We start from the raw sequence: 24,098 nt of genomic DNA, 5'->3' as shown, positions 1-24,098 counted from the left end.
GAAAAATGCTGATAGTATTTTGATAGGGATTGAATTGAATGTGTTGATTGTTCTGGGTAGCATGGACATTTTAACAATATTTATTCTTCCAACCCATGAGCATGGAATGTTTTTCCATTTCTTTGTGTCTTCCTCAATTTCTTTCATAAGATTGCTGTAGTTTTTGGAGTATAGACCCTTTACCTCTTTGGTTAGGTTTATTCCTAGGTATTTTATGGTTTTTGGTGCAGTTGTAAATGGGATTGATTCCTTGATTTCTCTTTCTTCTGTCTCATTGTTAGTGTATAGAAATGCAACTAAATTCTGTGCATTGATTTTATATCCTGCCACATTGCTGAAATCCTGTATGAGTTCTAGCAATTTTGGGGTGCAATCTTTTGGGTTTTCCACAGAGAGTAACATGTCATCTGCCAAGAGTGAGAGTTTGGCTTCATTGCCAATTTGAATGGCTTTTATTTCTTTTTGTTGTCTGATTGCAGAGGCTAGGACTTCTAGTACTATGTTGAGCAACAGTAGTGAGAATGGGCATCCCTGTTGTGTTCCTGACCTTAGGGGGAAAGCTCTCAGTTTTTCCCCATTGAGAATGATATTCACTGTGGGCTTTTTTATGATATTGAGGTATGTTCCCTCTATCCCTACACTGTGGAGAGTTTTAATCAAGAAAGGATGCTGTACTTTGTCAAATGCTTTTTCTGCAACAATTGAGAGGATCATCTGGTTCTTGTCCTTTCTTTTATTAATGTGATGTATCAGGTTGATTGATTTACGAATTTTCTTGCAGCCCATTTTCTTACACAACACACAAATATAAACTCAAAATGGATGAAAGACCTAAATGTGAGACAGGAATCCATCAAAATCCTAGAGGATAACACAAGCAGCAACCTCTGTGACCTTGGCCACAGCAACTTCTTGCTAGACACGTCTCCAAAGGCAAGGGAAACAAAGGCAAAAATGAACTATTGGGACTTCATCAAGATAAAATGCTTTTGCACAGCCAAGGAAACTGTTGATAAAATCAAAAGACAACTGACAGAATGGGAGAAGATATTTGCAAATGACATATCAGATAAAGGGCTAGTACCCAAAATCTATAAAGAACTTATCAAACTCAACACCCAAAGAACAAATAATCTAATCAAGAAATGGGCACACTGGGTGTTATACACAAACAATGAATCATGGAACACTACATCAAAAACTAATGATGTAATGTATGGTGATTAACATAATAAAATTTTTAAAAAATGACACCATTTACCTAAAATGTGGGGATGAGAAGAGTAAATAATTTTTTTATTAAAAAAAAATTGGCAGAAGACCTGAACAGACATTTCTGCAAAGAAGACATCCAAATGGCCAACAGACATGAAAAAGTGCTCAACATCGCTTGGCATCAGGGAAATACAAATCAAAACCTCAATGAGATACCACCTCACACCAGTTAGAATAGCTAAGACTAACAAGTCAGGAAACGACAGATGTTGGCGAGGATGTGGAGAAAGGGTAACCCTCTTACACTGTTGGTAGGAATGCAAGCTGGTACAGCCACTCTGGAAAACAGTGTAGAGTTTCCTCAGGGAGTTGAAATAGAGTTACCCTATGACCCAGCAATTGCACTAGTGGGTGTTTACCCCAAAGATACAAATGTAGTGATCCGAAGGGGCACCTGCACCCCAACATTCATAGCAGCAATGTCCACAATAGCCAAACTGTGGAAAGAGCTAAGATGTCCATCAGCAGATGAATGGCATATACACACAATAGAATATTACTCAGCCATTAGACAGGATGCTTACCATTTATATCAATGTGGATGGAACTGGAGGGTATTATGCTGAGCAAAATAAGTCAATCAGAGAAAGACAATTATCATATGGTTTCACTCATATGTGGAATATAAGAAACAGGGCAGAGGACTGTAGGGGAAGGGAGGGAAAACTGAATGGGAAGTCATCAGAGAGGGAGAAAAGCCATGAGAAACTCTTAACTATAGGAAATAAATTGAGGGTTGCTGGAGGGAAGGTGGCAGGGGGATGGGGTAACTGGGTGATGGGCATTAAGGAGAGCATGAGATGTGATGAGCCCTGGGTGTTATATGAAACTAATAAATTATTGAACACTACATCTGAAACAAATGATATACTATAAGTTGGCTAATTGAATTTAATAAAAGAAAAAAGAATGCATGTCATGGTCCACCATCTGAGAGACTTGATTTTTTAAATTTGGTGTAAATATAAATTCCAATGCTAAAAACCAAAATAAACAAATAAACAAAGCCAAAAAAAATACACCTCTAACTGGCTCAGCTTGAATAGGGTGCCTATTCCGGATCCAAACAAATTGTAGAGAGAGTCATCTTATTAAAAATGGTTGCTAGAAGCTTTGCCTTGACCCTGAGGGAGAACCAAGTACTTATAAGCTGAACAAATAAACTCCAACATCCTCATTTATTCTCCCAGTTATCCTGGCTGAAAACCTCACAGTCATCTTTGGCTTATCCTTCTCTCTTATTTACTATATAGTTTTGTCACCAAGAACAATTTCATTTCTCTTTCAAAATTACTCTTTTTTCTATTCCATCTTTATTCCCATTGCCTTTATTATTTTCCAAAATGACTGATCCAAAAAAAGTTAGTTCACTATAATTAAATTTGCATTTCTTTAACTACTGGTGAAAATAAACATTTTTCATTTTTCCCTCATGATACAGACTATAGTATTTCTGCTTTATTGGTTTGTGTTGTTTGAATTATGTGTCTCCCCCTTCTCATTCATATGTTGAAGTACTTATCCCTTGTATTGTGACTGTATTTAGAGATAGAGCCTTTAAAGAAGAAATTAAGGTTAAATTAGGTTACAAGCATGGAGCACAAATCAGTAGGACTGATGCTCTTGCAAGAAGAGGTAGAAACCCCAGGGATGCTTGCCAACATAAGAAAGGCCATGGAAAGACACAATGAGAAGGCTGTCTGCAAATTTAGGAGAGAGGCCTCAGGAAACACTAAAACTGTGGACATCTTGATCCTGGACTTTTAGCCTCTAGAACTGTGAGAAAATAAATTTCTATTAAGCCACCAATCTGTATGTTGTTACAACAGGCCTAGCTGACTAATTCAGTTTCCTTGTGTTCATTATCCATTTTTTTTAATTTTCTTCTGGGAAGAGTTCTCTAAACATTAAGGTTATTAGCCTTTTATACAAATATTTTTCCCAATTTATTTTGCCCCCCACCTTTCTGTTTTATTTTATATACTGAAATTTTTTTAGTGTAGTAAAATTCTTTAAACCTTTATGGTTGCTACATTTGAAACTGTGCTTAGAAAGTTCTTCCATTTTTTTCTAGTCCACACATAATTAGCTAGATATAGACAGATGATAGATGATAGATAGATGTTAAATAGATATGATGGATGGATGGATAGATCATAGATAGATAAGTGATAGATATGATGGATGGATAGATAATAGAGAGATGGATAACTGATAGGTAGGTAGGATGGATGGATAGATAATAGATTGATAGATAATAGGTAGGTAGATAGATATATATGATGGATGAATAGATGGATGGATGGATGGATAGATGACAGATAAAAGATGATAGATATATGGTAGATATTAAGTTCTTCCATTTTCCAGTATATTTATGTTCACCTTTATCTTCTTCCAATTTTTTTATCTCATCTGAATTTTACTTTCAGTGTATGATGTAAGATACAGATCAATTCTTTTTTCATATAACTAATCAATTATCCCATACTATTTTCTCATTTATTTTAATCTATTAAGTATATCTAAATACTTATATGCACTTAAACCCCTGTTGCTTTGTACTAATGACATTCATTCATTCAATAATTCATTTTGAAGATTATATTGTTCCACATTTATCATTAGGGAAAAAGAATTTTCCATCAAATTCAAGACACATTACTTTGGAGGTTTAAAATTATAAAAAATTTATGGAGGAAAAGTTCTTGAATTAAAAAATCACATAATCGGTTTTAGCTAACAATAAACATCAAAATAGATACAAAATTACTTTAACCCAGATATGAACCAAATGAAAGAGTGAAGGGGGTACCATCTGATTTACTTGAATTTTTTTATCTTACTAATCAAAAATAAGAGAAAAATGATAGAGAACGAACTTCATGAGGATTGTCAGTTGGCTTTTTCAGTCTCTTTTCAAGAGATTGGTTGTCTTTCTTTTTTTAATTAGTTATTTTAAAAAGGGTGTTTTTTTTTCCTCATGGGACAAAAGGGGTGCTATCTGTGTAAAAATACCTTTTACATGCTTAGTGGTAAGAAAAAATACCCCCTAATGGGGATCAATGGGTTGAAGTTTGTGTTTTTCTCTCAAGAAAGGGGTACAGACAAGATCCAAGTTGTACTGGACCAACGATGTTCATGGTGAATGTACTTTGATACCTACTGAGTCTCTCCTGTCCATATTCAAAGCCAGAACCATTCTAGAGACTTTAGAGAAAATTCAAGAGCCGAAATTATGTCAGATCTATTACTAGTATTGGCTATCCATTATTTTTTCTCTGCTTCCCATATGGCGAGCACTTAAAAACCATACTGTAAATGTGAAATGTATTATCCATATACTTTAAAGACAATGAAACTGAAACTGGAGGAATTATAAACTCCCAAGATCAAACTGGCAGAAAGCAGTTCATTCCAACAGAAATCTCTCGCGTACCACGGCGCTGTGGAGCCTCAAAAAGCTGTGTCCAAGAGGAACGGTAGAGTCAAATTAGACAAGGCGGGGGCCAATCGCAGACCGGCCTCACAGAAATATAAAAGCAATCCCACTTTGCCCAGCCTGGCCTCTCTGGAGCTTCCTCGGAGGTATGCTAGTCGGGGTCAGACGCGGCGGTGGGCATGGGAAGGCGGAGAGATGAACCATGAGAGACCGTGGACTCTGAGAAACAAACTGGGTTCTAGAGGGGAAGGGGGAGGGGGGATGAGTTAGCCGGTGATGGGTATTAAGGAGGGCACGTACTGCATGGAGCACTGGGTGTTACACGAAAACAACAGATCGTGGATCACCACATCAAAAACAAATGATGTATTGTATGGTGACTAACATAACATAATAACATTTAAAAAATAAAATAAAATAAAATAAAATAAAAGGGAGGCCGCAGAGAAAACTCACTAAGATTTTGAAAGCCCTAAGGTAAACACGCTAAAAACTATAATGACGTGCCCAGCCAACACCTTGTAAAGGAGGTACGGCAAAATCCTACTCAGCTCGCACCCTCAAGAAACTCAGGGGCTTCCAAGCCCATCCCGGAATCCTTTGCGCCGCGCACAAGAAAGCCCTGGAGCTCTTTGGCTCCTTCGGCCACCGTAGGCTCTGCGTTGCTATGGAAACACAGCCATCATCACTATGTCGTTACAACAGGCCCCTCAGTCTCGGGTGTTCGTGGAACTGGTTCCCTGGGCTGACCGGGGCCAAGAGAACAATGTGGTCTCGGGCGGTGAGTCGCTGCCCGGCCTCCGCCGCCCCCTCGCCTCAGCACAGACCCAAACTGCCACCCGCGAGGTGCACGTAAGCGGCACCGCGGACGTGTCCGCGAGCCCGGACCGGGCGCAGGTGGCGGTGTTAGTGAGCAGCACCAAGGCGGCGGCGGCTGAGGCCAAGAAGAGCGTTTGCCGCCGCCTGGACTACATCACGCAGAGCCTCCGGCAGCAGGGCCTGCAGGTGAGAGCTTCGTAGGGGAGGCCTCCGGCCGGACCGCAAAAACCGGAGGCGGAGGTTCCGGCCCCAACGGTCCCTGGAGCCAGGTGGAGGTGGGGAGGCTCTTGAGTGTCTGGGGCACATTCGTCTCATTGGTATCACAGAGCGCCAGAACCTGGCGGAGTGAAACTTCGGCCAACAAAGTCGTCATTGGCCGCAGTGACTTATAAAGTACAAGAATGCAAATCGAGTAGGTTTTTATTTGGCCATATTTGCCGCAATAATTTTGTTTTTAACCTCGATATGATGAACTGTTAGACTTGACACATTAGATGTCAGTCAGTGTTCTGATTCTGCACCATACAATTAACGAGTGAAAACTCGGCCTGCTCTCTCCCATGTTAAGCTTCGCATGGAGTGGTTCTTCAGTATTTTTTGCAAACAGTAACGTGGGGAGGAAAATTGCATCCATTATCGTTTAATAAAGACATAAAGAATTTCTGCAATTACTTGAGTCTTAACTTTCAAAACAATTAAGCCAGTATATTGTAGATGCCACATAAATGAAATACCTCTACTTACCAGAGATGTCCATGAAACAGACACTAAATAAATCTTACCTCAACTCTACTTCTAAGAAGAAAAAAATGAACCAGCTTTATTTAATCTGAACAACAGCTCTGTTAGGCAGGTTTTAATATCCCCATTTAGATTTAAAGAGGTTAAATAATGCTCTAAACTTCAGCTAGGATGGCATTTGAACTCTTGTCTTCCTGAAACTAAAATCTACATTTGTTCCAACCATAGTTGGCTCCAGATAATTAGAATGCAAGAAAATTAGAAGCCACAGAATGGGTCAACTATCTCAATTCCCTCATTTTACACAGTAGAACTCAAAAGGCCAGAGTTGTGATTTATCCAGGGTAACACCAAGTTCATAAAAGTGCTTCCTGTCTATTGTTAGACATGGCACGGGCCCAAAAAGCAAGTCTTTATTTTAAGGAAAAAATATATTTGTACTGCATTTATAAACATAAGTTATTTAGAAAGTCATTTGGAAAAGATGTCTCAATGACTTTACAGTTTAAAAGAATTCAAATGCTAATTATAAACAATGTGAATTAAATGGTTTAATATGTAGAAAAAATTTCCTCAAAACTGTTGCTAGTGCTGCAGTCCTGTTCACATAATATAATTAATTCTTAAGTTATTTACATAAAATGTATACCAAGCTCACATGGTTGTAACTTCTAATATGTAAAGCAATAAATTACTACGTCTAACTTAATAATTACATTAGGGTTCAGTGTTCAAGGCAAGACATAGAAGGTCAGTAATCTCCCAATTATCTCTGCTAATGGAAGAAAACAGTCATGTAGGTAATCTGTTCAGTAGATAATTAAAAAAATCATTTATGTTACTTTTGAGGATGAATTATGGGTTTTCACAGTCTTTATTCATTTTTTTTTTAAAGATTTATTTATTTATTTATTTGACAGAGAGAGACACAGCGAGAGAAGGATCACAAGCAGGGGGTAGTGGGAGAGGGAGAAGCAGGCTTCCCGCCGATCAGGGAGCCTGATGTGGGGCTCGATCCCAGGACCCTGGGATCATGACCTGAGCCTTGTAAAGGAGGTACGGCAAAATCCTACTCACAGCTCACACCCTCAAGAAACTCAGGGGCTTCCAAGCCACCCAGGCGCTCCCCTTTATTCATTTTAGACTTTGGAGTTTTGGGTTTTTAAACATCCCTCCCCTACTTAAAGGTCTCCTCATAGTCCAGATTCCTTTGCTTAATAGGTGGAGCCTAATTCTCTGTCATTTTCTGTCATCTCTCTTCCCTCGTTGACTAGCTGACTCCCATTTTTTCCTTTAACAACCAGCCAAGCTCACCTCCTTGACATTCCTTTTCTAACATAACACTAGTCTCTTCCATACCACACTCCATTCCCCACTTGTAATAAAACTTACTGATGAATCACAGACCTGTACCTCTGAAACAAGTAATACATTATATGTTTAAAAAAAAAAAAAAGATAGTAGGAAGGGAAAAATGAAGAGGGGGAAATTGGAGGGGGAGACGAACCATGAGAGACTGTGGACTCTGGGAAAGAAACTGAAGGTTCTGGAGGGGAGGGGGGTGGGGGATGGGTTAGCTTGGTGATGGGTATTAAAGAGGGCACGTACTGAATGGAGCACTGGGTGTTATACGCAAACAATGAATCATGGAACACTACATCAAGGAAAAAAAAACAACTTACCATTCTGTATTTTAATTGTTGCTTTACTGTTGTCTCCTTCGTATTCTAAACCTCTCCGGAGCTCGGACCATTTTCTATCACTTGCTTTGCATTCATGGGTTATGCCTTATACACATCACATAATATATACTCAAAAAATGGTTTTTGAATGACTAAAAGAAAAAAATGAAGCACTAAATAAACTATTCAACTACATGATAGATCAACTATAGGTTATTTTATGATCATATAAAGTTTCACATGTGAAGGCATACCCTCATTTTTAGTGTTGTTTTCATAGAAAAATGTTTTAAGTTCTAAGCAGTATTTACTTATTCAACCATCAAACATTTTTTAAGCATTTCCTATCACTGTTCATTTTAAAATAGCATTTAATGTGATAGTAATTATTTTGCTTTCTGTTTTATATGTTCCCTCCATAGGCTGTAAGCTTCAATATTTGCCTACTCATAATTGTATTTTTTTTTCAATAAATGTGTAATAGGTGCATGTTGCTGGGCACCAAAAATAGAGAATGAGTAAAACTTAGGCACTGTGCTGAAGGAGTCTTATGATAGGAATAGACTAATATATAGAAGTGTTGTGAAGAAACATGTACATGAGACAATACAGTAGAATAAAAGGAGATAATGTTCATTTTACTTGAGAAATTCCAGAAAGATTTCATAATGGGAGTGACTCTTTGTATCAGATCTTGAACAGTGACTGAAAGTAAAGCATTCCAGTTCCACACTAGAATGCAGCAAGTATGTGTATTCAGAGCACTATATGCAGTTCATTTTGGCTAGGTCACAGGAGTACCTGGAGGAAATGGAGGAGAATCAAGATAAGACTGAAGAAGAAAGCTATAGACAGAACATGGAGGAAGGCCTTGTTTGCTATATTGAGGAGTTTGGATATTATTGGTGATTAAAAAAAAAAACAACCTGCTTAATTGCTAGACCTTTTACAAATGTCTCATTTGATGAAACTGGCATTTCAGTTGCTATTTAGAGATGAGAACTCTCAGGATCAGAGTGATTATTGGCAGGTAGGTTGCTCAAGGTCAAACAGCTAGGAGGTGGCAGAGTTTAGACTCCAGTCAAGAATTTTGACCTCAAAGCTCTTGCTCTTACCCACTGTAGTATGTTGCTGCTTTATTGTCTTGGCAGTGGGTGATTGAGTTTTAAGTAGGGGATGTAGCAGATGCTATTGATACCCCACACTTGTATCCCTTGGCACTTCACATTTGTGTGCATACAGGCCCAACTTCCATATGCCAACACTTGTGAATTCCTTGCCAGTTTTTCCCTGATGCAGTTTTTCCTGGCTCCACCTCCAAGTGGGCCAGCCAGTAGTGCCAGAGAATTAACAATCCTTCTCAAGCTCTAGCAGCCTTCACCTAACAACTGAGGGGAGTGAGTGGAAAGAGACTTTACCCCTTGGGCAGGATAACTGAGGCATGTGTTCTGCCCCGGTTCCCAGAGTTTCTCTGCAGGAATAAGTTCCAGTGGCCCATAGTGGTGACTGCTTGACAATGCATACTTTAATGGCTTGCCTTCCTTTCGTTTCACTTCCCACTCTCCTATAGTATTTCTTGGGATCATCTTAAAAATTAAGTGCTTGTACTCACATCCTTGTATCAGGGTCCATTTCTGGGCGCATTCAAATTAAGATAGGGAGTAGTAGGAATAGATTGAACGCATCATATGAGTTGGCTTCAGTTTTTCATTATTAAAAATGGTGACAAAATGAATATCCTTGTTGCTAGATATTTATACATGTTCTTAATTATGTTTTTTAGACATTAATTCCTGGCTTATACATACTTTTAAGGCTTATGAAAAATTACAGTCTAGGATGAAAAGTTTACATCTTCACTATAAATATATCCTTGGCATAGTGGGTATTATTTTCTTTAACTTTGCCAATTCAGTAGTCAAAAAAATGTTACTGTCATTTCCTGTGTTTTACTCTTTTTTACACTGAGGTTAAGCTTTTTTTCATGTAAATTGCCAATTCGTAATACTTTGTCCATTTTTTCTATTGTCTTCATTAATTTATGGGAAGTTTTAAAAAATTAGTTTCAGCTGTGCAGTATAATGATTCAACAATTCTGTACATTTCTCAGTGCTCATCAAGATAATTGTACTCTTAATCCATTTTATCGCTCTATCTATATCCTATTCCGCACTTCCCTCTGGCATCCACTGGTTTGTTCTCTGTAGTTGAGTCTTTTTTGTCTCTCTTGTTTGTTTGTTCATTTGCTTTGGTTTTTAAATTCTGCATATGAGTATAATCATATGGTATTTGTCTTTTTTCTGGCTAACTTATCTTACTTAGCATTATATACTCTAGAATCCATATTGTTGCAAATGGCAATATTTCTTTTTTTATGGCTAATAGTCCAGTGTGTATGTGTGTGTGTGTGTGTGTGTGTGTGTGTTTGTCTGAATGTCTGTCTCACATCTTCTTTATCCATTCACCTAAAGATGGACACTTAGGTTGCTTCCATATCTTGACTATCATAAATAATGCTGCAATAAACATAGGGATGCAGGTATCTTTTTGAATTTGTGTTTTTGTCTTCTTTGGGTAAATACCCAGTATTGGAATTACTGATCATATGGTAATTCTATTTTTAACTTTTTGAGGAACCTCCATACTGTTTTCCACAGTGGCTGCACCAGTCTGCATTCCCACCAGTCATGTACAAGGGTTCCTTTTCTCCACATCCTCACCAACATTTGTTATTTCTTGTGTTTTTTAGCCATTCTGACAGATATAAGGTGATATCTCATTATCATTATGGTTTTAATTTGCATTTCCCTGAGATTAGTGATGTTGAGCATCTTTTCATGTGTCTGTTGGCCATCTGTATGCCTTCTTTGGAAGAATGTCTATTCAGGTCCTCTGCCCATTTTTTAATTAGATTATTTGTTTTTGTGGTGCTGAGTTGTATAAATTCTTTATCTGTTTTGGATATTAACCCCTTATGGGATATATCATTTGCAGATTATCTTCTCTCATTCAGTAGATCGCCTTTTTGTTTTGTTGATGGTTTCCTTCCCTGTGTAAAAGCTTTTGATTTTGGTGTAGTCCCAATAGTTTAATTTTGCTTTTGTTTCCCTTGCCAGAGGAGACATATCTAGACAAATGTTTCTATGGCTAATGTCAAAGAAATTATTGCCCATGTTTTCTTCTAGGAATTTTATGGTTTCAGGTCCCTATTTTCTTCTAGGAATTTTATGGTTTCAGGTCCCACATTTAGGTCTTTAATCCATTTTGAGTTTATTTTTATGTATGATGTGAGAAAGTGGTCCAGTTTCATTCTTTTGCATGTAGCCGTCCAGTTTTCCCAGCACCATTTGTTGAAGAGACTGCCTTTTTCCCATTGTATATTCTTGCATCCTTTGTTGTAGATTGTTATAGGCCATGTAAGTGTGGGATTATTTCTGAGCTCTCTCTTCCATTCCATTGATCTATGTGTCTATTTCTGTGTCAATATTTACTGTTCTGATTACTGCTGCTTTGTAGTATATCTTGATATCTGGGATTGTGATACCTCTAGCTTTGTCCTTCTTTTTCAAGATTAATTTAAGGGAATGTTAAAATTAAGATTATCAATAATTCTGTCTTTCATGTATTGCAAAAATTTTCCCAATTTCATATTTGCCATATAACTTTTTACAGTATTGAACATTCAAAATTTTTATGTTTTATTTAGTCAAATTCATTAATCTTTTCTGTATGTTTCTTGCCTTTGGTGTAACACTTATTGGGTCCTTCGGAAGCTTAAGGTTATATAACCATTAACTAATATTTCCTGGAACCTTTAGGGACCCTTTATACTACATTAAATATTTGCTGTGTTGGAATTTATTTTGGTGTAAGGAAAAGGGTTTTATTTTCTCCTAAATAGTCAGTTGCTATACTGAAATTATGTACTGAAGTCTTATCCCTTACTGCTTGTGCAAGAACCTAATTGGAATTGCCTTTAAAAGTAAAAAGTATTAAAAAATTTTTAAATAAATAAAAAAAATAAAAGTATTGCTTTACATAACCTTATGGGTAATATGCGCTTCAGGTATGCAATGGTCAAGGCTCTATTTCTTTTTTTTTTTTTTAGATTTTATTTATTTATTTGACAGAGAGAGACACAGTGAGAGAGGGAACACAAGCAGGGGGAGTGAGAGAGGGAGAAGCAGGCTTCCCGTGGAGCAGGGAGCCCGACATGGGGCTCGATCCCAGGACCCTGAGATCATGACCTGAGCGGAAGGCAGAGGCTTAACGACTAAGCCACCCAGGTGCCCCAAGCCTCTATATTTGATGCAGTTCTCCTGGCTTTCCTGCAGCTTCCTGCATGATACCAAAATGGCTGCAACATTCCCAAGCCTTACACCACATACTGTACCATAATAAGAAAGACAATAGTTCTTATTTCCTGCAACCACATAAAAAATATTCCTGTAGTTCACTGTAAATGGACAACCTAAATTTGTCTTTGTGGCCAGAGAAATGGCATATACTAATTAGCTTAGATTTGGATTTCTCCCCATTTTTAACCTAATCTTGTAGCAAGTTAGGTGTGACCTATTTTAGACCTATTAGGATTTACCTTGAGCCACATAGTTGCTACTTAGAGAAAGTAGGGGCAGAATGTATGACATGAGGATTCCATATTGCTTCTTGTGCCTACTGGTTTGAAATGTTACTGGTATTATATTTGCAATCTTCAGGCATTCTTGGATCAGTTTCAGAACACTAGTTCTTTTCATCCTGGTTATGTTCCTATATTAGTACCACATTATTAAATTATTATATCTTTGTAAAACTTTTGTAGGGCAACTTCTCCCCTCATTACTTTTCTACTAAAAAGATTTCCTGTCTGCAAGGGACATGTTAAATGACACCATGGGGATACGATCAGAAAATCCAGACAGTATAAAACTCTACAGTCCAAATAAAACTTCTGTTCATATTTTGCATTGTTTATATATTAATTTCAGGAGAATTGCTGATTTTATAATATTGTATCGGGTCCATTTATTCAAGCATTTTTTTATATAAAGTTTTATGGTTTTCTTCATGTTTATCCTTTTTAAGTTTACTCCTGCCATAACATGGTTTTTTATACCTATTGAGAATGTTACCTTGCTGCCTTCATAGACTTAAGTACTTATTCTTATACTGACCATTTTGTGTTTTAAAATCTGCCCTTTATAAAATTTGGATATAAAATAGCTTCCCAGGAGCTTACTTGGGAAAACTTAATGGACTAGGCTGGAATATTTTAGTATTTTTTAGTTTGTACCCAATATGGCAGGATTTCCCAATCTCAGCACTATTTTTAACATCCTGGACTAGATAATTCTTTGTTATGGGAAGCTGTCCTATACATTGTAGAATATTTAGCTATATTCCTGGCCCTACCCATCAGGTAACCAACTTGTCCTGATTTACTGGGGACTGTCCCAGTTTTGCAGCTGACAGTCCCATGTCTTAGGAACCTCCTCAGTTCCTGGCAAACAGGAGCATTTATTCACACTGTCTACTTACTGCATCACGGTAGCGTACTCCCCTAGCCCATTTTAACAATCGAGTATGTCTCCAGACATTAACAGATTTCCCCGGGACGCAAAACTGCCTTCTGCTTAGGAGCCATTACCTTATAGATAAGCAGAAAATCTCATATTTTGTGTGGGAGCTCACCAGCCAAACATTACCAGGAATATATCTACGGTGAAACAAATTTAGGTTTATTTAGCATGATCAGCAGACACTCCTGTAACATTCAAATGCTTTACGTACAAATAATTCCTCATATGTATACCTCTCTAAGTTCATACTTTTTGTACAAGCTAATGTAAAAATTACTACAAATGGAGTGACAGTTATGAAATTTTCAGCAAATATTTGTAGACTTTAAAGTTATTTTATGTAACTTTTAAGAAAGTTTTAAACATCAGGCAAACCAGTTCTTTCTGCATACTCTGTCATTCTGATTTTAATAAGTTCAGGTTTCTACTTTATGTTTTAGAGTCATTGCATTTAGTAGCCAAACCTTTTAGTAATCATACTCTTGTACTTTCTGCTTCAGGCAGAAAATGTAACTGTGACAAAGGACTTTAGAAGAGTGGAAAATGCTTATCATATGGAAGCAGAGGTATGTACTTATCATAACAAATAATTGGAAACAGCATGACTTTGTGGGGACAATTTGCATTTATTTTTATTCTTGAAATGTACAGGAGAAATGCTTCTCATGGTATTGATAAAAATTATTTTTCTCAAAATCATTTTTGGTGTTAATACCTGTGGGGTTTTTTTGTTTACTTATTTTTTTTTTTTTTTAGTAATCTCTACACCCAACATGGGGCTCGAACTCACGACCTCAAGATCAAGAGTCGCATACTCTTCCCACTGAGCCAGCCAGGTGCCCCTGTGTGAGCTTTTAAAATAAATTTTAATGAGATTTATTTGAGAGAAATCATTTTGAAATGGAATAAATATAGCAAGAAGGAAGTGGCAGTTAATTGCCACCTAATAAAATTTTAGTAAAGTTAACACTTTGTGAGCAGGAAACACTATAGGAGAGAAATTTCTTCTCAGATAAAAAGCAAATTAATAAAGTCCTAACATAAGGATTGAAACATTTTTCAACTCTTTTCTTTTGTAATGCAATTTTACTGTGTTGTGGTAAGTTAAATTTTATTTAAAAATAAAAACCTCTTGTGGGTGCCCATGTGGCTTAGTTGGTTAAGCATCGGACTCTTGATTTTGGCTCAGGTCATGAACTTAAGAGTCACTAGGGAGTCTAAGATTCTCTCTCTCCCTCTGCCCCCCTCCCCACATGTGCATGCACACACTCTCTCTCTAAAAGGAATAAATAAATCTTTAAAAATAAAAAACATTTGGGGCACCTGGCTAGCTTAGTCGGTAGAGCTTTCAACTCTTGATCTTGGGGTTGTGAGTTCAAGCCCCGTGTTGGGTGTAGAGATTACTTAAAAATAAAATCTTTTTTTTTTTTTTAAGATTTTATTTATTTATTTGAGAGAGAGAGAATGAGAGAGAGCACATGAGAGGGGTTAGGGTCAGAGGGAGAAGCAGACTCCCTGCTGAGCAGGGAGCCCAATGTGGGACTCGATCCAGGGACTCCAGGATCATGACCTGAGCCGAAGGCAGTCGCTTAACCAACTGAGCCACCCAGGCGCCCCAAAAATAAAATCTTTCAGGGGCACCTAGGTGGCTCAGTTGGTTAAGCGTCTGTCTGACTTCAGCTCAGGTCATGGTCTCAGGGTCCTGGGATGGAGCCCCAAGCCCCATGTCAGGCTCCCTGCTAAGCAGGGAGCCTGCTTATCCCTCCCCCTCTACCTCTCCCCCATGCTCGTGCTCTCTTTGTCCCTCTCTCTAAATAAATAAAATCTTTAAAAATAAAATAAAATCTTTAAAATAAATAATTTTAAAAATAAAAAAAAATAAAAAGGCACTAACCCTTTGCCCAAATTAAAAAGAACAAAATATTTTTTGTACACTCAATGATAACATTTAGTTCCTACAACTGCCTATACTTTTTACTTATCTTAAAAGATTTTATAATCAGGACATTATGAAATCAGAGTATGTTATAACTGTGGTTAGGTTATAGGACTGCTCTTTGTTTCAAGCTTCCACACATCTTGGGATACGTGCTAGGTCCATACTGCCTCCTCATCACAGAAAGCAAACAAGAATGGAGTTAGAGTGGACTCTTATTTATCTAGTCAGATAATCTTTATCTTTTTTTTTTTTAAGATTTTATTTATTCATTTAAGACACAGAGAGAGAGCATGTGCAGGGGAGAGGCAGAGGGAGAGGGAGAAGCAGGCTCCCTGCCAAGCCAGGAGCCAGACATGGGGCTCAATCCCAGGACCCTAGGATCATGACCTGAGCCGAAGGCAGATGCTTAACCGTCTGAGCCACCCAGGTGCCCCAGATAATCTTTATCTTTAGAGGTGGGAAATATCTCAAGAAATCATCTAGTCCTACCTTCAGGCAGATAATAGATTATTTTTCTAATTTTAAAGATGTGACTTTAATCTCAGATAACTTGGGCTCAGACTTCTCAAAGACTATTACAAGAATTAGAATGGAAATTAGAATCCTGGCTTCTTACCTCTTTGAGATAGTCATTTCTACAAACATTGTTGCTCCTGTACTTATTTAATAGTTTTGTGATTTCTCCACTTAAAATTATCAATTAATTGCTCATGATAATTTTAGGGATCCACGTGGCAAAATTTATTTTATAGTAGTTGGGATTGAAAAGTATCTTTCAAAACAGGATGAAGGGGCCCGGGGGGAATGGGCAAAATGGGTGCAGGGGAGTGGGAGGTACAGGCTTCCAGTTACGGAAGGAGTAAGTCACAGAAATGAAAGGTACAACATAGGAAATATAGTCAATAGTATTGTAATAGTGTTGTACAGTGACAGATGGTAGCCACACTTCTGGTGAGCATAGACTTGTTGGGGCACCTGGCTGGCTTGGTTGGTGGAGCATGTGACTCTCCATCTTGGCGTTGTTAAGTTGGAGCCCCATGTTGGATGTAGAGATTACTTAAAATCTTTAAAAAAAAAAAAAGGTATAGACTTGTTGAATCACTGTGTTGTACACCTGAAACTAATATAACATTGTATGCCAACTATACTTCAATTTTTAAAAAAGGGAGTTACTTCTCAGATGTAAAAAGTTTTAATATTTTTAATGATTTTTATGATATACACTATGATATCATTGTCTCATATCAATTGTTTTCTTAAAATAGGTTTTCCAATTTGGGGCTCTTTGGGTGATATTCACAATAGAGATTGGATGTCCAAAAAAAAAAAAAAAACCCTCAACAGGATGAAGAACAGAGTAGTAAGATTCCATATTATGGAGATCAAAAGCCAGGAGTTATTCTGGAACTCCTCCAGTAGTTATTACCTATCAGGACTTCAGGCTGTAGTGAATGTACATTGGGCTCAGGTTATCTTAAGTTAATGGGGTTTATTGTGAAGGTAAAACCAGGAAGTAAGGAGGAGAAAGAATGGTCCCAGCAAATACACAGACAGGCTTCATAGAAAACTGGCATGTTTTTCAGACTGAGTTGTTTTAGGGACTCACTGTGCAGTTATAGAAAATGTTATTAGAGCTGCTTGTTTTGCTGTAAGAATATGACTAAATGAGGACTTGGCTAAACACTGCTCCTCTTCCTTCTGCTATACTTACTTCTTAATGTCTTATACTCAGTTTCTTCAGAGAATCTGATTATATTTTGTATAGTGTTCCCTGATAGCCAGAATTCTTATATCCTGCAATCTGATACATGATTGCTCTTAGGTCAGCATCAGCAGTCAGTGGAGACCAGGGGTCACAAGGTACAAAATAATGTCTAACATATACCAATATTCTCATGGACAGTTAAATATATAAAGTAAGATCAGGGGCGCCTGGGTGGCTCAGTCGTTAAGCGTCTGCCTTCGGCTCAGGTCATGATCCCAGGGTCCTGGGATGGAGCCCGGCATCGGGCTCCCTGCTCAGCAGGAAGCCTGCTTCTCCCTTTCCCACTCCCCCTGCTTGTGTCTCACTGTGTCTCTCTCTGTCAAAACAAAATCTTTAGAAAAAAAAAAAAAGTAAGATCAGATGGTAGCATATTACATAATAACTAAAATTTACATCCTGAAAGGCACTTTAGAGATTCTTTATCTAAACTCCCACCTACCCTGCTCCTTCTCTTTATTTTAAAGATAATATTGAAGGTTAGAAATTATGTATGTGCATGAATATAAAAAGTTTATTCCATTTTCAGACATCTAATCAATACAAAATTTTGTAACATTAAGAGAGAATTGACTAACTACTATTCATCCATTATGTACCTCTCCAAGAAGAACAACTTGTTCCTTCAGGTAGATACTTGAAGTTCAGTATCATGTTGATGCTCCTTTTTTCTTCTCCAGGGGTAAGAATCCCCAGTTTCTTTAATCACTTCTTATAGTAAGACAAACTCTTTATTGAGCTTACCAATTTCCATCTAGAGCACCTACAGCTATAGTGTCCTAATTGTGACTTAGCCAGTCCATACTAGAGAAAGACGATTATCTCCTTTATCCGGGAATGTTTAAGACTGAACTTCTAACACTCGCATCACATTGTTACCTTCTTTTGAGCTCACAGTCATAATTAGTAATTACAATTAATTTAACTGTCTCATATGCTGCTTTTAAATCATATTTCTCCTATTTTATACTTTGTTATTGCTATTTCAAAATGAAGTATAAGAGTTTAAGTTTACCTCTGTAAAATTTTATCCACTAGATTTGACTTGTATTTCTAGCCTATTAGGATCTTTTTGGATTTTAATTTTATCAAGCAGGGTTTATAGTCCATCCTGCCAACTTTCTGTCACCTGCTGATCTGATCATCTGTGTACCCATCTGTGTAATTAATAAAAATATTAAGTAGCATTAATCAACTATGACACTAACCAACAGTGTTGCCATGAAGACTATATGTCAGTATATCCTAAGACTTGTCTAAATAAGCAAAATATAAATCCTTTATAGCTATAGTATTTCTCTGGTAACTTGCCAGCTAGGAAGTCAAGTTAGTACATCATGACTTGTTCTTAATACTCTCAAATCTACATGCTCAATAGATTGGCCTTTGGATAGAAATAATTTGGCAGTGGTTCAGAAGATAAGAGTTTAGAAGAAAAGCATCGAGTTGGTGAACTTCACTCCCAAGAATAAAAGCAAAGTTAAAAGTCAGATGAGTTTTCTACTTAATATCCCATCAAGAAACTCAGTACTTAGAGAACCTGGTAAGATTTTAGTCTTAAATTCCTGTGTTCTTATTTTGTTATTCCTGGATGCCTTCTTGAGGACCATTAAAATGAGAAAGACTTACTCTTTTCTTCAGAGACAGGACCAAGAAAGCCGGGGGAGATTTAAAGAGGGAAGAAAAGACTAGATTGTGGCAATACGAAAAAGAAAAGAAAGCATGCAAATTGCTTGAGGCCTATGGCAATGAAACAAAATGAATCAAAAGGCCCTATTCTTTCCTTCTCATAGAAACCTTTTTTCTTTCTTTTCTAATTTCTTACAAACTAATTTTTAAAATAATCTGTTCTAGAATCTTGCTTAGAATTGAAAGGTGTCTAGCCTACTACATGTAGTTTGTTCAGTGTTATCCACTTGCCTTTTGGGGAAATTAGAACTATAAGTATTTTTAAAGAGGCTTTTGGCCTGTTTCTTTATGGTAAGTGAGATTAGCAATAATTCAGAAGTCTCATTTGCAGAAATTTTTAATAAACTGAGATTTGATTTATCCAATAGGAGACAAATTAATCAAAAGCACTTAAAATCGCACCTATTTGAGGGGTATCTGGCTGGCTCAGTCAGCATAACATGTGATGATTGATCTTGGGGTCATGAATTAGAGCTCCATGTTAGGGGTAGAGTTTACTTAAAAAAGAAAAAAAGAAAAAACTCACTTATTTTGGAGTTCAGTTTCTTTTTTAGTACTAAAATTTCTAAACTAATGATTCTTCTTGACCAAAGAGATGGGAAGCATTTATGTATCAATCTGTTTTGTAATTTAATATAGCTAGTACAAGATAGTAAAATCTATGTATGTGTATACATTTGTAATCACATTATTTTACTGTGATGAAAAATATGAGGATTCTGAATATGATATATGAATTTATCTTAAATTTTTTATCTTCAGTGTATGAGATAGATTGAAAGTTTTTTATCCTGAATACCTCTTTTTAAATAATGTGATGCAACATCTCTATTCTTTAGTAAAGTGACTCTGCTTCATTAACTTGTATTTCTACCTAGCTATGTATTGATTATATACCACATTGCTGAATTTAAAAGCAGAAGTTCAGGGCATTGGAAGGCTTAAAACAGTTCTTAAACTGTTAGAAAAAGCAGAATACAGGTTTTTTCTACCAAATTTACTTCTTGTTAATCATTTAACCCACACATTCCTAAACTATAGTTTGTCCATGGTTTGGGACAAAGACAAAGAGCTGATAGTCTGTTTACCAATGTAGATGTACTTCTAAAAGCTCATCTGCTAACTTTTTAAGTCATGCTAGTGATGAGAGGGATGCAGGGCAGAGAAAATCTTTGAGCAGCTCCGGAGCTGATCTCAACAGATAGCTTTTCCTGTTATTTATAAAAATAGAGCAAGTAAGTACCACATGTTAAACCTGATTCTGTGGAACTAGATTTGCCTCAGATAATTGGAGGTGGTGGGGAATTGAAGAAGAAAGAATTAGTATCTTTTCTGCAAACTGCTTAGGAATTTTCACTGTCCTTCCTTCCATATACTTCTTTTTTTAATAGCAAAGAATACGAAGGATGCATACAAAAGACTCAGCATGTTTCATAGCAAAGCGGGTATATTTATAAACGTTATTTTTGTTTTAAGCTATCAGAGTAGAAATTGGAATAATTTTTTAAAATAAAATTTATTTCGGGGCCCCTGTGTGGCACAGTCAGTTAAGTGTCTGACTCTTGGTTTCCGCTCAGGTCATTATCTCAGGTTCTTGAGATCAAGCCCTGCATCAGGCTTTGAGCTCAGCAAGGAGCCTGCTAAAGTTTCTGTCTCCCTCTCCTGCCCCTCCCCACACTCATTCACACTCTCTCTCTCAAATAAATAAATAAATCTTTTAAAAAAATAAAATTAAGGGGCGCCTGGGTGGCTCAGTTGGTTAAGCGACTGCCTTCGGCTCAGGTCATGATCCTGGAGTCCCAGGATTGAGTCCCGCATCGGGCTCCCTGCTCGGCAGGGAGTCTGCTTCTCCCTCTGACCCTCCTCCCTCTCATGCTCTCTGTCTCTCATTCTCTCTGTCTCAAATAAATAAAATCTTTAAAAATAAAATAAAATTAAATTAAAAAATTAAAAAAATAAAATTGAATTCAAGGGCACTTATATAGCAAAGAATTGCTTTTGTTGATACTTGAAACCTATTATGCTCAATCACTTTAATCTTCATGCAGAGAAACCCTTTGAACTCTCAAATTTAGTTACCTTCCAACTTCCACAGAGGCACTGTAAATCTTGCCATATATCATAACATGTAATGAAATATATGTACAGTGCCTCTGTGACACTGTTATAGATTAAATATAGCAATAAAAGACAGAGGATTTGTTTCATAGACTATGCAAATGCATAACTATGCAGAAGTATGAGATTGTCTTTTTTTTTTTTTAGAGAGAGTGAGCACACAGGCAGTGGGGAGGGGCAGAGGGAGAGAGAGAGAATCTTAATCTCACAACCCTGATATCGTTATGTGAGCTGAAATGAGTCGCATGCTTAACCAACTGGGCCACCCAGGCATCCCTGTATTTTTCATTCTTTTTTTAAAGATTATTTATTTGAGAGTGAGAAACAGCACAAGTGGGGGAAGGAACAGAGGGAGAGAATCTTCAAGCAGACTCCCTGCTGAGCCCGGAGCCCAACAAGGGGCTCAGTCTCACAACCCTGAGATCATTACCTGAGCCGAAGAGTCAGATGCTCAAGCGACTGAGCCACCCACGTGCACCCTGTATTTATTATTAAAGGCAGCCTACAGGCATTTTGGAGCTTTGATTTTCAACCAGGAAGGAAATGCAAATTTTTAAACTATTCAGAGGTTAAAAACTAGCAACCTGGGTAAGGCTGGGGAGATTGATTTTTGACTAATAGATTGGTATTCTGCCTAATACCATACAGTATTAAAAAAAAAAAAAGGAAACAAAAAAAAAACCACTATAAGACTTCTCTTCAAAAGGCAGACAAGACTTCTTCTTTTGGCTAAGATAGAATCACATGGACCAGATTTACCTTCCCACCTGAAACCGAAAAATGGACAAAGTATATGAAACAGTGCTTTTCAAAAGAGTGGACATAAGGAAGTGAAACACAGTGATCCCTGAGAAAAAAGAAACAAGAAGTCCTACCATGTTGGTGCACCTGGGTGGCTCAATCCGTTAAGCACCTGCCTTTGGCTCCACTCACGATCCCAGGATCCTGGGATCCAGCCCCGTGCAGCATGCAGCATTGGGCTCCTTGCTCAGCGAGGAGCCTGCTTCTCCCTCTCTCTGCCCCTCCCCCCACTTGTTCTCTCTCTTTCTCTCTCTCGCTCTCAAATAAATAAATAAAATCTAAAAAAAAAAAAAAAAAAGTCCTACCATGTCCTAGATCACTGTCTTAAGAGTGTCCAGGCAGCTTCAAAGGGAAGGGAACCCACACAGAGCTTGGCAAACTCCTTGTATTGAGGAAATGGAATTGAGAGGCCAAACAAGACAACTAGAGTTTGTAGGAGAGTAGAGGGCTACACAGAGAGGTTTTCAGAGAACTACAGAGGGGACACCCACCCGACCCCCTCAAGTATTCAGCAGAATACCCAGCACATGTATGTACAGAAATGACCTGAGGCTAGAAAAAGAATCACCCAAAAAATTAGAGGGAACAGTGTTTGGCATTCATACAGGGCTGGGGTACAGCACCAGCCAGACTAGAAATCTTGATTCACAGGGCATGAGGTGGAGTATACAGAAGTGTCCTGCGTCATTAGGGGGAAATAATTAATGCCAGATCGAACATTACTTTAATTCCACCTAACAAATCTTAAAAGCAAACCTAAAGAGATCAGTTTTCAAGTTAGTTAGCTGAGTTCTAGAAAAATAAAGAATGTTTATAGAAATACAAGAATATCCAATACTTCCCGTAAAGTTAATTTACAAAGATTACCTGGCATGCAAAATAGCATGGAAATAAAGCTCACAATAAGGAAAAAAATCAAACCCACCCAGAACCAGTATAGATGTTAGAATTAACAGACAAAATCATTAGTTATTATAACTGTATTTCACATGTTCAAAAGTTAAGTAGAGACACTACTTTAAAAAAATTTAATAAAACATAAAATAATTTAGTTGTAAGGATCAAGTAGGCTTATCGGTCACATATTATAAAATGACCTCATTGTTATCTGGCTTTACTTTTTTTACTCATATTTAGAGAAAATTTTGAAAGAATGCATCAGCCATGAAAATAATTTCAAGTGTCATTTCATTTACAGGTCTGCATTACATTTACTGAATTTGGAAAAATGCAAAATATTTGTAACTTTCTTATTGAAAAGTTAGATAGCTCTGTTGTCATCAGCCAACCCCAGTTCTATCATACTCCAGGTTCTGTTGAGAATCTTCGGTAAGTTAAGTACATCTTTAACTAAATTACCAATTAATTAAAATTATTCAGTGTTAGAGTTCATTGAATGTCCTATTAATAATCTCTGCATTTAATTCCTAAGACGAAAAGCCTGTCTTGTTGCTGTTGAGAACGCATGGCGCAAAGCTCAAGAAGTCTGTAACCTTGTTGGCCAAACTTTAGGAAAACCTTTATTAATCAAAGAAGAAGAAACGAAAGAATGGGAAGGCCAGATAGATGATCTCCAGTCATCCAGACTCTCAAGTTCATTAACTGTACAACAAAAAATCAAAAGTGCAACAATACATGCTGCTTCAAAAGTATTTATAACTTTTGAAGTAAAGGGGAAAGAGAAGAAAAGAAAAAACCTCTGAAATTCCAACTAAAATATATTGTGTTTGTGTCATTTTATTTTTATACTTTTTATGTTTGCTTTTGTCCTGAAAATATATATTGTATATTATATAAAGTATTTTTCCCCAAAATCTGTCAGTCCTTGAATACAGTCCCACAAATACCTAAGTTTACTTTCTATTTTTAAAAACTTACTATGTGGAGGGGAGGGGGTGCCTGGGTAGCTCCGTTGTTAAGCATCTGCCTTCAGCTCAGGTCATGGTCCCAGGGTCCTGGGATCGAGCCCCGCATTGGGCTCCAGCCCCGCATCGGGCTCCCTGCTCAGCGGGAAGCCTGCTTCTCCCTCTCCCACTCCCCCTGCTTGTGTTCCCTCTCTTGCTGTGTCTCTGTCAAATAAATAAATAAAATCTTTTAAAAAAATAAATGAAAACTTACTATGGGAAATACTCTGAAAATAAATGTGTTATATGTGCACAATTATATACTGACAATATAAGTGATGTGTAAAATTTTTATATTTCTATTACAGGAATAAATATTGGCAGTCTTATTAGCATGATTCTTAATA

The 24,098-nt window shown here is 37.3% G+C and overlaps 1 protein-coding gene across 1 annotated transcript; it reads left to right on the top strand.

The window, feature by feature from the left end:
- The first annotated feature begins 5,406 nt into the window (after nt 1–5,406).
- IRAK1BP1 (interleukin 1 receptor associated kinase 1 binding protein 1) lies at nt 5,407–23,772 on the top strand. The gene is made up of 4 exons (XM_021693505.2): nt 5,407–5,722; nt 14,039–14,104; nt 23,046–23,176; nt 23,280–23,772. Exons 1-4 carry the CDS (start codon nt 5,408–5,410, stop codon nt 23,548–23,550), a joined length of 783 nt encoding a protein of 260 aa, XP_021549180.1. The 5' UTR covers nt 5,407; the 3' UTR covers nt 23,551–23,772.
- The last annotated feature ends 326 nt before the right edge of the window (nt 23,773–24,098 follow it).

The sequence above is a fragment of the Neomonachus schauinslandi genome, chromosome 8 (assembly GCF_002201575.2).
Source record: "Neomonachus schauinslandi chromosome 8, ASM220157v2, whole genome shotgun sequence".
Lineage (NCBI taxonomy): Eukaryota > Metazoa > Chordata > Mammalia > Carnivora > Phocidae > Neomonachus > Neomonachus schauinslandi.
The sequence above is the reverse complement of the archived record's forward strand: the minus strand, read 5'-3'. Positions and strand labels throughout refer to the sequence as shown.